Raw genomic sequence first — 14,498 nt, forward strand, 5'->3', positions numbered from 1 at the left:
CCCCATTTCGACCATCGAAACGTGCTAAGCCATGAAACCAAAGGCTGCCTCTCAAGTAACACCTCCACCATATGAAACAGCTCAAAAGCCAGAAAAGCATTTTGATCTCAGTGCTCTCTGTCTGATGGAATCAACCATGGAGATGATTTACTTGGACCCTCATTCCACTTGTCTCACCGAGATGGCAGCTTTGTCTGGGACGAGTCGAGAGATATAGTTGTATGTATTATGTATTCATTTTTTATTTTATCATAATTTTTTAATTAATTTTACTTCTTTTAAATTATTAATGTGACTGTTTGTTTTTTTGAGAGAGATATAGGAAAGAGCTACAAATCTTATTTCAGAGCGCATCGGGGAGTCATCATCATCCGACGCGGCCAGTCGCGTCGAGGCTCAGGTCTATGCCGAATTGATGGGCCCAGAACGTTATGGTCGCGTGAGGGGTTACGGTATCGGAGTTACCCCCACTCAGCTGTCTGCAGTGAGCCGATATACCCAAGATGCCAGACAAGGTACTAGCACTGCAGAGGTTTGTAGTTTGAAGACAGAGATGGCACAGATAAAGCAGTCATATGAGACAAGGATAGAGGAGATGAGGCAGAGTCATATGACTGATATGGCGGAGTTGAAGCAAAGCCAAGAGTTGAAGATACAATCTTTGCAGGACCAGCTTGACCATATTTCATCCTTTTTGCAGAGATTTGCTCCTCCGATACATAACTAAATCTATTTGAATATTTTATGTAATTATAATGTATTCTTGTATGAACGTGATGACTTTCGTATTTTTAGTTTCTAAAATATTTTTTTTTCCTTGTAGGTTGATGATACTTCATCTACTCGTAGAGATGATGATGCCGACCCTTGATACATATTGTAGATTGTGTACCTAGGAATTTGACTTGTATGTTTTTAGAATGTTTTTGAAGTACAATGTAATCAAATATGATAATATGAATGTAATCAAAGTTCTTGTTTGTGACTCGTATTTTGTTATATATGTGATTCAGTATATTTGTTTCTATTGTTTTGTAAGAATTTAATGTACACAGAGTATTTAAAAATTACTTTTACAAAAAAATTTTTAAAAAAAATTTAATGCCGACGCTTATAAGCGTCGGGAAAAGCAACAGGAACGTAAACCTAATGGCATGCCTTTAACGACGCTTTTAAGCGTCGGCCTAAAACCATAGTAACTAACCCTTCTCGCCGACGCTTATATGCGTCGGAGTCTGATAAAAGAAACGACGCTTAAAAGCGTCGGAAAAAGCAACAGGAACGTAAACTGGCACGCCTTTAACGACGCTTTTAAGCGTCGGCCTAAAACCATAGCAACCAACCCTTCTCGCCGACGCTTATGAGCGTCGGAGTCTGATAAAAGGAACGACGCTTAAAAGCGTCGGCATAGACCAACGATGCTTTTTTGACGCGTCGGGTTAAACCCGACCCACGCCCACCTGCCCGACGTCTGACCCACGCTTTGCGAAGCGTGGGCTGGGAATTCGCCGACGCTTATAAGCGTCGGTAGAGACAAAAAAAAGCGCCGGAAGTTATTCCTTCTTTTGTAGTGCTGGATCTCCCACCCTCCCCCATCTCCCTCTCCTTAGCACTGATGTCAGCTTTCCTGAAGAGGTTAGCGAAGTTATGTCTACGGTAATTAAAGATATGTTGGTGATGGAGCAAATAGGGAAGCTATTCATTTTATCCAACATTATAGAACTTAAAGACTCTGCCCTTCTTGCACCCTTTCTTTCTTTGATTTGGTAAATTAAATTTTAGGAGGGAAGAAAACTATAGACTATGAACTGTAGCTACATATTGTTTCTTTGGCCAACAAGATATCACAGCTACTTAAACATGATGAGATTGTTCCATTATAAGGAAACTGTTTTAGTTCGAAATACTAAGTCACTACAGTAAAATAATAAAACGCCGACGCTTATCTGCCGACGCTAGAAAAAAGCGTCGGCAAATTCCGCTCCCGCGCCCCATGTTTCCAACGCTTTGTAGGAGCGTTGGTAATTCGAAGCAATTAACGACGCTTAAAAGCGTCGTCGCGGACCTAACAACCAAACGACGCTTATAAGCGTCGCCGAAGCCCACTTAATACCCAGCGGCCGACCCCGAGCCCGCAAAATTGCCCTAGCCCCCATTCCTCTCAAGCTCATCTTCCTCGTCTCCGGCGCTGCTTTAGCCCCCATCCTCGTCTCCGGCGCTGCCTTAGCCCCCATTCCTCGTCTCCGGCGCTACCTCCTCTCCGGCGCGGACCGATCCCAACCCGCTCCGCCGGAGGTATTTTTCTCCTCCTCCCTCCTCTCCCACCGTCTCGCTTGTTCTCCTTCTTCTCCTCCTCCTCTTCTTCGGGTGTTCTGGGTTTGTTCTCTCTCCTTTCCGGCGTCGACCGACCGGCCCCAAGTCCCGATCGATTCAGGCCCGCCTCCGCCCGAGGAGAAAACTTGGATCCAACCCACCGCCTATCTCGGGGTAGAGGAAGGTACGGATTGGAAGTTCGATGTCCTGTTGGAGTTTATATTTTAATTTAATTCAATCCAGCATTCTTTTAAAGCTAAGATAGGGGCTGAAAACCCTTGGTCTGCCGCAGATCCACATCCTCTCCGTCTCAGCGATCAAAGAGAGTTCGCAGCCATTTTCGGCTCCAGCAATCGTATGCTCTCTCTCTCTCTCTGCCTTTCTTTTGAGCAAGTGGATATTTATCTTGTTTCATTGTTCTGTACCATTTAGGTATAGGGGTTCATACAAATTATGGGTGTAACAGAGAATGTTCTGTTAGGAAGAACAATGAACAATATCCTGATATTTTTATTAATATTTGGAGGTATAATACCACTTCTGTGCATTGAATTGCAGGGAATTTAGGTTGATTTTTAATTCCTCGGGATTAAAGCACATCTCAGACCATGAGGATTTAGTTTGAAACTTTAGAAGGTTATCAATATGACTCATTTATGTGAATAATTATGGGATTCAATAATGTTACTAGGTATATCAATGATCCTTGATATTCAACTGGTTCTTTACTCTATCATGCCACATACTGTGATATTGCAAAATAAACAAGTATAGGGTTCTGGGAAATACAAACTAGTGATAGCAAAGCTTGTCAGCATCACACTGCATGATGTGCATTACTAAATCGAAAGATGGATTTTAATAACTTTATCTTTGCTCTCCCATACCTGAGTTGCAAGCATCCCCTCTACTATTTCATATGAGCTCTTGCTTCTATTTCTCTGCTTTCTGAAGTTCATTGCATAAACAATTTATTTTGTATATTTATTTAAGCCACTTTTAAGTAAAACTACTATTATAGCCCTTCATATTGTTGGACTGAATTTGATTGGTAATGATATTTTACTACTAAAGTATCTTTTAATATGATATGTCCGACTTTACTAACATCTTGTTCTAACAGTTCCAACATACTTTCAGGCCTTTAGTTCCCTGTTCTTGCATTTGAATTTTCACCCGTTCCCTCTTTCATTTTCATGCTGCTATTATTATATCCAGTCAACATAAAATATTGTTTCAAGTACAAGATTTTCACAGCGACCTTACTAACTAGAATATGTGTTAAGGTTCAAAATCTTTTATTAACTTTGCCAACTGTTGACTATAGTGCATGACTTCATCGCATGCTTTGGTAATTATATATTCTCTTGCTCATTTGAGTATAGTTATGTGTGCAAGGACCAAGCATCATTAACTTTGCATAAGTTCTTTTGGATCCAAAAGTCCATGCTATTGTGTAAATTGATGATTCATTATATTGGTAAATTGAAAGCTCGTCTTGTTTAAAGAATTAATGTTGCTTCCTTTGTTCAAATTGTTCTCTCTTTTGATTTTCTTTCACTGCACTGCAGGTTCTGCTTACAACACCCACAACTCCAACAGAAAGAGTGAAAGCCATCGTAGAAGCTTCAGAAGGTTTCATATATCTTGTAAGTTGTTCTGTGAAACTGGTTGAAATCATTATGTTGCCCTGTTTAATGGACATTTTTGTGTTAAATTACATAAAATCGTACACCACCAAACCACCATTCACCAAGCACAAGCACCAAACAGGAAAATCTAGAAAAGGCAAATGCAATTTCTTCTACCTTGAAGAGGTTATTTATCTTCTGATATTTCAGGTTAATTGTTGCTGCATCATTAATAGATTTTCTGTTGTTTTTTTCCTCTTTTCTTTGGCCTAATTTTGCTGCAAGGAAACCCATTAATTGTAATTTATTTTAACATTAGCTTATTTTATTGCAGTTTTGGATTGTTCAACTTATGTTTTAGTGCATCACTAGATATCTGCTATAGTGCTTTCCATGTGAAGTCCTCTCAAATCCATATAAGAGAAACTGTTACAACTTGTATGAAGTTTCTATCTGGATCGGTAGACTGGTTCCTCTCTTGACAAGATCAATTTCATGTTGTTTATTGGGCTCAGGCCTACTGACATGGTAGCTTACTTTGCATTTGATTGAAGTCAAACTAGGATTGCTTCGCTCCTTTCCAAGAGGAACTGTATCAAGACTTAGAAGCCAACACTCACAAATTCTGCGTTTGCATCACTCTCCTAACATATAATAGATCACTACTAACATATCATTAACGTAGGTTTTAGTGGATCACTGGGGGCATGCCGCCCCTCCCATAATGGCTACCTACTGGCTGTATGTCCTGCTGATTCCATGATGAACGTGCATTACATTTGGTGGCGGTTTTTTCTGACATATAGAACCACTATTCTGATGCTGTAGGATCCCGTGTAGATCATTAGTAGTCCAGTGCAATTGTGAAATATATGGACCACTCAAGTCCTTATATTTCAAATCTAACAGTCATAATAATGCTGAGGCAATTCCTGTTACAAGATCTTTTCAGCCTTAAGAAACTTTCCTCTTCCCTATTGAGGTGATGACATAGAACCTTCCATCTTCCTCATGTAAATTATTTGAAATTATATAAGCACCATGACCTATTTAATTTTGCCTGATTGGATCATGATCATTCTCAATTTTTTGTGTAATTATTGCTTAGTCATTTGCGCACTGCTGAAGCTTTCAGTCTTTAACTTGCCACCCATGAGACTTCCTCCATGGAAACATTAATTACTTAAAATTTATTTGTTCTATGCTGGTGCGATGCTACCACTGCTCATTAATTATCTTAGTTTAAATCTCCACTTCTTTTTTGATATTTCAAATCATGGTTTTCAGTACTGGTTTGTGTCGGTGTACTGACTCACCAGTAACGAACTGAAACTTGGTATGCCCCCGTATTGAGTGTTGGTACCAAGAACCGGATGTACCGGCAATATACCAGTTGGGCATTGATACAGTACTGAAATCGGTATTGAAAGCTTTGATTCGAATAACTACTACATTAATTTTAACTTTTTTAATTATTGGATTTGTTATATATTTTTTATATAGGTGAGCTCTGTTGGAGTTACAGGTGCCCGTTCATCAGTTAGTTCACGTGTTCAACATCTCCTACAGGAACTTAAAGAGGTTTTTCACCCTCCTTTCCGTTTCCTTCATTATTGCAAAGCAAACCATCTGTCACTGAAGTGGTCAAATTTAACATTGACATTATTAAATATAGTGTGTGATGTCGAGTACTCTGAGCATGTAACTCAGTATTATTAGCAAATGTTAGTACTAACATGAGTACATATTTTTTAGGTTGGGAAGGATCACGATTTTGTTGTTTGCAAATTTTACTTGACTTGTGTACCAACAGTTATTTCATGGATTCTTCTGGTAAAGCCACATGAATGATTTATGGTTGTCTGGTCAGCCAGCAACTATCCTGTCTGTTAACTGAGGACTCTGTGATAAGATATAGTGGAGTTGAACAGTTGATGACAGGTCTCTGATTGAAGAGGAAAGTTCAATATGTTTGTTTTATCATATTCTAGTGGAAGGTTAATTGCCCTATTACCCTAGGCCAAATTAGTTTTGTTTTAAAACAGTGACCTCTGTGTATAGAATTCTTATGACCTATTCAATCACTCATTTTCTTATTATGCATTAGCCACTCTTTTGTAATGCATGGTACTTGCTTCATAAGTTATTTTACAGTATTGAAATGGGATCCAACTCTGTCCTAGTAAGTCTTCTTTTTTTGTTAAAGATTTGTTTAAAGGTTTTATTGTTTTAGTGTGTCAATGCCCCTTGAGGTTATATTGTGGCTGTTCTCACAGTTTATGGTCTCAAAAAGTTATATACATGTTCATCTTATACTTCAGGATGATGCATCTTATATGCTAATTTTTTAGGACCTACTTGCATGCCTGGCTCCCATGTTTGTGTATTATACTCCACATGGGTGAGAAGGCCCGAATAGAGTATGTGCATAGAGGGAGAAGAGCATGGGATCAAGGCCCGCCACCAGTTTTGCAATCATGAGAATTTTGGCTAGTAGAAATCAATTTTGGCCAAAATTAACTTTTATGCATTACTTTGATATAACTTTGATGCATTATGCATTACTTGCCCTTATGCATATTAGATCTTGATTCGTAATATCTTGGATTGGTGCACTTACCCTTATGAGAAATGATAAGATCAACTTTAGGCTCCTATGAAACTACATATGTAAGGTAGGTTTCTTAACAAGCTATGGTTTTCTTTTGAGAATAATTACAGCGCATTATTTTGGTATTTTGAATGTCAGGCAATATATTGTGAGGTTATAGTAAGTGTCACATGCTTTTCTTCATGCAATTTATATGTAGTCCATCCTTCTAATAGTGTTTATCTTTTTTATATGAACTGCAGTTCAATCGGTATTCTAATAGAATGGACAAAAGTTGGATAAATAAGTTAAGATCCAGTGCCGAATATTTGGATGGAGTTCAGAATTTCATTAAGTTTGCCTTTGAGAAATCTAATATGAACGGGAAAATTTTATGTCCATGTCAAAAATGTGTAAACGGTTCTGCTCTTGATCCAAAAATTGTTGAAGAACATTTGGTATGGAATGGTTTTCTAAAGGGTTATACTGAATGGGTACTCCATGGAGAGTTCATACCTTCATGTAACCAACCCTCCGATCTAGAAGACACCTTCAATTTTGGATGTAGTGACACGGAACAAAATTCTGTAGAAGAAGATGATATAAGGGGCCTACTTAGAGATGCTCTTGGACATAATATCAGAACTGTAGGAGAAGATGAGCGTGCAGTTATTGATCAGTCCATGCATGTTGAGGAATCTATACATGCTGATGACATAGCTCATTATGATAACTTGGTGAAAGATTGTGATCAAGAACTGTATCCGGGTTGTAAGAATTTTACGAAGATTTCTTTTCTTCTGCATTTATTACATTTGAAATATTTGAATGGGTGGTCCAGCAAGTCTTTTACCATGCTTCTTCAATTATTAAAGGATGCATTTCCGGAAGGTGTTACTCTGCCATCATCTTCATATGAAGCCAAAAAACTGATAAAAGAGTTGGACCTTGGATATGAGAAGATACACAGTTGTCCGAATGACTGCATTTTATATCGTGATGAAAATAGGAACCAAGAGTCGTGCCGAATATGTGGAACTTCACGATGGGGAAAACATAAAGATGACGAGAATGATTCGTTGACTGAAGTGGATGCTGCACCGACTAAGAAAAAACCGGCTAAAATTTTGAGGTATTTTCCTCTTATACCAAGATTGAAAAGGATGTTTGCATTACCGAAGACGGCTTCCTCGATGAGATGGCATGACGAAGGCCGTACAAAGGATGGAATGTTACGACACCCAGCGGATAGTCCCGCATGGAAAGCATTTGATGATAGGCATCCCGAATTTGCTTCTGATGCTCACAGTGTCAGACTGGGTTTGGCTACTGATGGGTTTAATCCCTTTCGAACTATGAGTTCTACATACAGCACTTGGCCGGTTGTTTTGGTTCCATATAATTTACCACCATGGATGTGTACGAAACAGTCTTCACTCATTTTGTCAATGGTTATTCCAGGTAATAAGGGCCCAGGTAATGATATTGATGTTTTTTTGCAGCCTTTAATAGAGGAATTGAAACAGTTATGGGAGGGTATTGATGCATTTGATGCTTTTGCTGGCCAAAATTTCAAATTGCGTGCAGCTCTTATTTGGACTATCAATGATATTTATGAGTTGGATTATTATGGAAAGTTTAAGGTAGTATTATTTCGATGTAATTGGGTGGATATAAACTCACCTAGAGGTTTGAGGCAAGATATAAATGGCTTCACACTAGTAAATTTTTCAAGGTTGATACATACAGGTGTGCTATTGAAAGATGATCCATTTGTTTTTTCATCTCAAGCTCGACAAGTATTTTTTGTGCAAGACTCAAAAGATAAAAATTGGTCTCTTGTTATTAAGACGAAACCTAGGGACTTGTATGATATGGGAAAAAGGTTGCAAGAGGAGGACGATGATACTTATACTCAGTGTATGCCTTATAATATTGTGCCAACTGATGAAGTAAATGCGCCAAGGAGTTTGATTAGGATGGATGTTGAATGAGAATGTAGTTTCATAATGGTAAGTAAAATTTATCATTTAACCAAATATTATATTCTCTTTTATTAGCCCTTTATTTAGTATAAATTTATTATTTAACCAAATATTGATTCTTTTTTGTGCATTCCAGGTAACAATATGCATCGAGGGAGACGATTTAGAGATGTGGAGTTCCAGCATTCTCAAGTGGGATCTACTTCTGAGCAATCCCTGCAGTCCCAGCAGCCATGTGAGCACCAGCAGCACGAGTCAAGATCTCAGCACGAGCCTCCTGCTGATTGTCCGGAGGATGAGCTCCGAATCCAGGGTAATTCGATTTAAAGTTCATATTTTATGTTCATATTTGTCTTCAACTTTTTAAGACTTTTTAATTTTAATAGATGGACAAGGGACGGTGAGGACGAGATGGGGACCCACTCAAGCAAAGGATGTGTGGAAGCTTCCTCCGGGTGAGAAGATCATCATCCGATGCAACGAATTGGGGCAGCCCATCAATAGAGCTGGAAGTCTACTATCAAGCTTTTTAGGATCGGTTGCACGCAAGGGTCAGCTGTGTCCACTCAACTATACGAAGTGGAATGACATGCTTCCTTCGTATAAGGTTGAGCTTCTTAAACTTATAGAGGTAATGAATTGAATTTATTCTTTTTAATTCGACACCTTCTGTATGTTAATTTGCTTTGTACCATAATTTTATTTTAGAGGTTTAATATTATTATAACATTCTGTACCTTGTTGTAGGGTAAGTTTGTACTCCCTCCAGAGAGCCATGATTGGGTGCTAAAGTCCCTCAACCGCAAATGGAAAGAATATAAAGCAAAATTGAAGACAGACTTTAAACGCGAGGGTATGACAGAGGAGGAGGTTGCTCGTGTGACTCCTCCTGATGTATACCCTCAGCAGTGGAGGGAGCTTGTTCACTACTGGTTTTCTGAAAGAGGACAGGTCACGTATATTGTTTCAATATCTTCTATTATCTTTATTACTAATATAGATTGCAAATATATACATTGAATAATATTATACTGTGTGCTTTTATTTTGGCAAACATATTCTAATATTGGTAGAGCTGCACGAGCATCTCAAACAGTTCCTCATACTTCAGGCTCGAAGAGTTATGCGAGACGTAGAAATGAATTCGTAAGTTTGTTTGAAACTATTTGAAACTCTACTAACATATAGCACGTATCATGATATATAGTTTGGCAATATACTTTCCGTATGTGTAGATAGTAGAGCATGGAAGGGAGCCTGGTGAGGTAGAGTTTTATAAGATGACCCACACTCACCGAGATGGCAGCTTTGTCCGGGACGAGTCGAGAGATATAGTTGTATGTATTTATTTTTTATTTGATCATAATTATTTTATTAATTTTACTTCCTTTAAATTATTAATGTGACTGTTTATTTTTTTGAGAGAGATATAGGAAAGAGCTACAAATCTCATTTCAGAGCGCGTCGGGGAGTCATCATCATCCGACGCGGCCAGTCGCGTCGAGGCTCAGGTCTATGCAGAATTGATGGGCCCAGAACGTTATGGACGCGTGAGGGGTTACGGTATCGGAGTTACCCCCACTCAGCTGTCTGCAGTGAGCCGATATACCCAAGATGCCAGACAAGGTACTAGCACTGCAGAGGTTTGTAGTTTGAAGACAGAGATGGCACAGTTAAAGCAGTCATATGAGACAAGGATAGAGGAGATGAGGCAGAGTCATATGACTGATATGGCGGAGTTGAAGCAGAGCCAAGAGTTGAAGATACAATCTTTGCAAGATCAGCTTGACCATATTTCATCTTTTTTGCAGAGATTTGCTCCTCCGGTACATAAATAAATATATTTGAATATTTTATATAATTATAATGTATTCTTGTATGAGCGTGATGACTTTCGTATTTTTAGTTTCTAAAGTATTTTTTTCTTGTAGGTTGCTGATACTTCATCTACTCGTAGAGATGATGATGCCGTCGACTCTTGATACATCGTAGATTGTGTACTTACGATTTTGAGATGAATGTTTTTAGATTGTTTTAAATTTTTTTTTTTTTTGATACTTACCTCAATTTACAAAATACGATTATGCCAGAACTTTGATAAGTATAGATCTTGGAAAGGACTTTAATTAGTATGTTCTATGTTAACTTGACAGGAACATGGTTTCCAAAATCTTATGTATAACAATTAGTTTGTAGAGTTTGATCGGTTTAAGATAGATAATGCAGATTCGGTCAACCTCAGCCAAAGGAAGAAACACTATCTAGACACTCCACTCCATTTTAGGTCCTAACGGGCTCCAGGGCCAATAGACCGGTTCCATTACTGGTATAATGGTATAACCCTTGCACTATTGACAAGTCTTCTCGCTCTTTTCTCTGCAAATTAGTGACTGACATGGATCATTTGCTGCTACTTGGTACAGGTCCAGCATCCCAGTAATGCTGAGTTAATCCATAGTGGATTTGCAGGGTGAGAATTTTTAACATGTATTACTATTGCTTGATCAATTGAAGTATTGAATTGGCATCATCCAGCTAAAAAACATGCATTTGTTAGTTATAGAAATTTAAGTTGTATGCCATATTTTAGGTGGTTAATTTTGTTTAATTTGCTTTATGATCACTTTGCAAACTGGCATTTTCTGATTGCAATACAACTTTCTTATATGGTTTACATGGTACTGTTGTGGTAAATGAAGGTGATTCATGTAATGATCGAGGTTAGTGTATGTGCCAGTCTGTATTCAATCTTTGATTTGTAAACCTACTTCACTGATTGACTTCAGTTTTCTAGATGGCCTTTGAATCTGTATTATAGATGCAGGCTAAACTTATGTGTGATTCAAGAATGATAGAGATGTTGCTATAATGTTTGGAATTGTAACCATGGTGCTTCATAATTGAACAGTAAGATGGTCATCCTTTCTTGTGCATGATTCACTTTCCCTGCTAGTTTGACATGCTTGTTGAGTATCCAACTCTCTGATAAAGAGATGCTTATAACACAATTTTCTGGCTTGTTTTGCAGCCGAGTTATTGTTTGCATGTATTCAATGGGCACAACTCCCAGGTGACATCTCTTGATTTTCATCCAAAGAAGACAGATCTCCTCTGCTCTTGTGATGGCAATGGTGAAATTCGGTTATGGAGTGTTAGCCATGTGAACACTTTTTTTTTTGTTGAGTTTGTTTTACATTGAAACTACAATATGACAATTGAAACATATGTATTACTCTGCATGTATTACTCTGCCATTCCAAGAACATCATTAAGTTGTAGGAACTTTTTATGGAAGTTATACTCCAGCCCCTTCCATTGTTAGCCATGTGAATGATTTTTTTTTTGTTGAGTTTGTTTTACGTTGAAACTACAATATGACAATTGAAACATATGTATTACTCTGCATGTATTATACATCCATCTATTTTTGAGTATTTGATTGATCCTACATCTATCTCTTAGTTATGTAATGAAAATAAGTTGAATCCTGAATGAATGTGTTTAATTTGGTGTGCAGGTCTGTGGGTAAGACACAAATGAATGAACAATCCTCAAGTAGTCACTTTGTGTTCACTTTACGGATAACTGGAGTTAATGAGGTGGGCAGGTGTTGGTTATATCACTGATTTAATTAGTTATACCTGCCGATATGTACTGATTGACTACGTATGTCCAGAGCACAGAGCAGCAGGTTCAAGGGGTGTTGAATTTAATTGATCTTGCTGGAAGTGAGCGTCTTGCTAAAAGTGGCTCCACCGGTGACCGCCTCAAAGAAACACAGGTGCTCTTGAACTCTTTATCAATGTCCACTTCTTTCTCAGCTTGTATTTAATGTGGTATTCCTTCTTCCTCTGAGTTATTGCAGGCGATTAACAAAAGTTTATCAGCCTTGAGTGACGTGATCTTTGCTATTGCAAAGAAAGAGGATCATGTGCCTTTCAGGAACTCCAAGCTTACGTATCTTCTGCAGGTAAAGTACTATTTCCCCTGGTAACATATTTGGGATAATTAGATTTTTATCTTCAATTGAGATGTTATAATTGTATAATGACTCCCAACTGCAACTAACCTAATATCCAAATTTGTGTTAGCCTTGCCTTGGTGGAGACTCTAAAACATTAATGTTTGTCAACATCTCCCCGGAATCATCGTCTGTCGGGGAGTCAATTTGCTCTCTTCGTTTTGCTGCAACCTTCGCCAGACCCAGATGCGTCCTTCAGACTCGCGCTTGAGCTATGGTTAAGCAACCTGGCAACTACTGTGCATCCTCTTGCTCCATATGATTACCCGTTGCTGCAGCCGTTATGGCATATTTAATGACTATTAGGCTTCTAACATTGTCTGTCTGTAACCAATACCAAGGAAATGAAATCAATGTTGTGTTGTTGTTGAATTTGTAGAGGGAAGGCATTATGTTGATTGTGGTAATATTCGTATCAAAATTCCTTCTCACTGACGTTATCTCTCTTATAATTGAATCAAATTTTTACATGAACGATTCCAAAATCAATTCAGCTGGAATGGATGAACAGCTTTTCTTTTCTTTCCTTGCAGTCTTTGATCTCCAATGCAGCTATATGGAACTTAAAAAATGGGCATTTATGAACTAATGTATACAGGTTCTGAAAAAGAAGCCAAAGAAGGGCTCAAAGAATTTTGTATACAGGTTTAACATTTGTTTCTACGAATTTGTTAAAAAAAAAAAAATGCTATTGCCGACGCTTTCAAGCGTCGGCAATAACTCTCCCGGCACAGGTATACCGAAGCACAAAAGCATCGGTAATACAAGAACTACCGACGCTTAAAAGCGTCGGAAAAATTGCCTTTGCCGACGCGTTTAAAAGCGTCGGGTTATCTGCCGACGCTGACGAAACGCGTCGGAACGAAAATCTTCCACGCCCACCTGCCCGACGATTTCGTCACGCTTTTGGACGCGTGGGGAGGAAAATTTCCGACGCGTATAAGCGTCGGTAAAAGCTCTGCAAAGCGCCGGGAAAAATTACTTCTTTTGTAGTGAGTGTTCTCACTGATGTTCGTTCTCAGTAAAATATGTTTTCAACATAGTGTAATTTGTTGTGGATCTTGGTACTCAGGGATTCAAGTCATTTGTTCTTGCTATTGTTGGTTGTCTGTTCAAAAAATCTGAAGTTCAAAGCAAACTCATGCTTAAATTGTTGATTTTTTGGATTGTTTGAGATTGGCAGGATGTGGGAAATGGTGATTGGGAGCATAACTCAAGTAGAGCTTTGTCTAAAAGTTCCAAGTTGGGGCATTTTTCTAGTAAACCTTTTCCAGCTTCTGTAAGAGCTAGAAATTTGTTTCATAATTTTTACTAAATACCTCAAATGATCCAAAAGAGTTTCCATCCCACAAGAAGTGGATTTATCAATGGTGCAATCAACCTGACCAGAACTGGTGGTCCCCCAGGATGGCATTTGAATAAAATCTATGGAAGATACGGGGAGCCTGCACACCCAATGGAAGTGTCGCTGCGATTGGATGGCATCTGAATAAAAGTCTGTGGAAGATGTGGCCAGCCTGCACGTTTAAATTACGTGAACAGGTCGGAGAGATGGCAATCTCTTTTATGGAATCGGTGCTTTCGTGTTTGTGCATCTATTGCTCAATTATTCTGAGCCTTTGCAGCCAATGAAACCGAATGAAGAAAGTTTACTTGGTGAACATTTTCTTGTGAGTGTGGGAAAAAAAAATTGCACTACTCCAAAGCATTTGATGCGTGCTAAATGATCTGCTGAGGAGACTGACGATTTGAAAATCTTATTGCATGCATCCATCATTGGCCATGGATTCAAGGCTAAAGAAGTGTAACCCAAATATTTCGCCCCAAATGATAAGAAGAAAGCGGCAAGGAGAGGTGGGCACCTCCCCGGGTGGGACTCCCTCCTGTACACAAAATTAAAATCGATCATAAAAGGTTCAATAAAAAAAAAATGTGAGGTCCTCTTGATGAATGTGATC

General features: G+C 38.6%; 1 protein-coding gene and 1 long non-coding RNA gene across 5 annotated transcripts; both read left to right on the top strand.

The window, feature by feature from the left end:
- On the top strand, positions 1-991 carry LOC149751416 (uncharacterized). The gene is made up of 2 exons (XR_016398246.1): positions 1-219; positions 323-991. It is a non-coding gene; the product is annotated as an uncharacterized LOC149751416 (long non-coding RNA).
- A 1,143-nt stretch (positions 992-2,134) lies between these two features.
- LOC148700031 (kinesin-like protein KIN-14N) lies at positions 2,135-13,010 on the top strand. Of its 4 annotated transcripts, XM_089926951.1 has the most exons (16): positions 2,135-2,497; positions 2,606-2,668; positions 3,885-3,962; positions 5,448-5,525; positions 8,656-8,832; positions 8,906-9,150; positions 9,267-9,665; positions 9,755-9,856; positions 9,953-10,345; positions 10,451-10,853; positions 10,943-11,426; positions 11,548-11,679; positions 12,037-12,118; positions 12,196-12,300; positions 12,385-12,489; positions 12,611-13,010. In XM_089926951.1, the coding sequence occupies exons 12-16, from the start codon at positions 11,642-11,644 to the stop codon at positions 12,749-12,751; spliced, it is 471 nt and encodes a 156-aa protein (XP_089783077.1). In that variant the 5' UTR covers positions 2,135-2,497; positions 2,606-2,668; positions 3,885-3,962; positions 5,448-5,525; positions 8,656-8,832; positions 8,906-9,150; positions 9,267-9,665; positions 9,755-9,856; positions 9,953-10,345; positions 10,451-10,853; positions 10,943-11,426; positions 11,548-11,641; the 3' UTR covers positions 12,752-13,010. The 4 variants fall into 4 exon arrangements, 3 of the variants coding, with proteins under 3 accessions (XP_089783077.1, XP_089783076.1, XP_089783075.1); XM_089926950.1 differs by having other exon boundaries at positions 8,656-9,150; XR_016398202.1 differs by lacking the exons at positions 2,135-2,497; positions 2,606-2,668; positions 11,548-11,679; ... (2 more) ...; positions 12,385-12,489; positions 12,611-13,010 and adding exons at positions 2,872-2,949; positions 6,798-8,546 and having other exon boundaries at positions 10,943-11,403.
- Positions 13,011-14,498: the final 1,488 nt, after the last annotated feature.

Source organism: Phoenix dactylifera, chromosome 13, assembly GCF_051530095.1.
Source record: "Phoenix dactylifera cultivar Ajwa chromosome 13, Ajwa_hap1_PhDact_Kaust_v1.1, whole genome shotgun sequence".
Lineage (NCBI taxonomy): Eukaryota > Viridiplantae > Streptophyta > Magnoliopsida > Arecales > Arecaceae > Phoenix > Phoenix dactylifera.

Coding starts and splice junctions, on each gene's coding strand:
- LOC148700031 (XM_089926949.1), top strand. CDS start 9,800: ATGACCCACACTCACCGAGATGGCAGCTTTGTCCGGGACGAGTCGAGA. Junction 9,857..9,952: donor ACGAGTCGAGAGATATAGTT/GTATGTATTTAT, acceptor AGAGAGATATAG/GAAAGAGCTACAAATCTCAT. Junction 10,346..10,450: donor TGCAGAGATTTGCTCCTCCG/GTACATAAATAA, acceptor TTTTTCTTGTAG/GTTGCTGATACTTCATCTAC.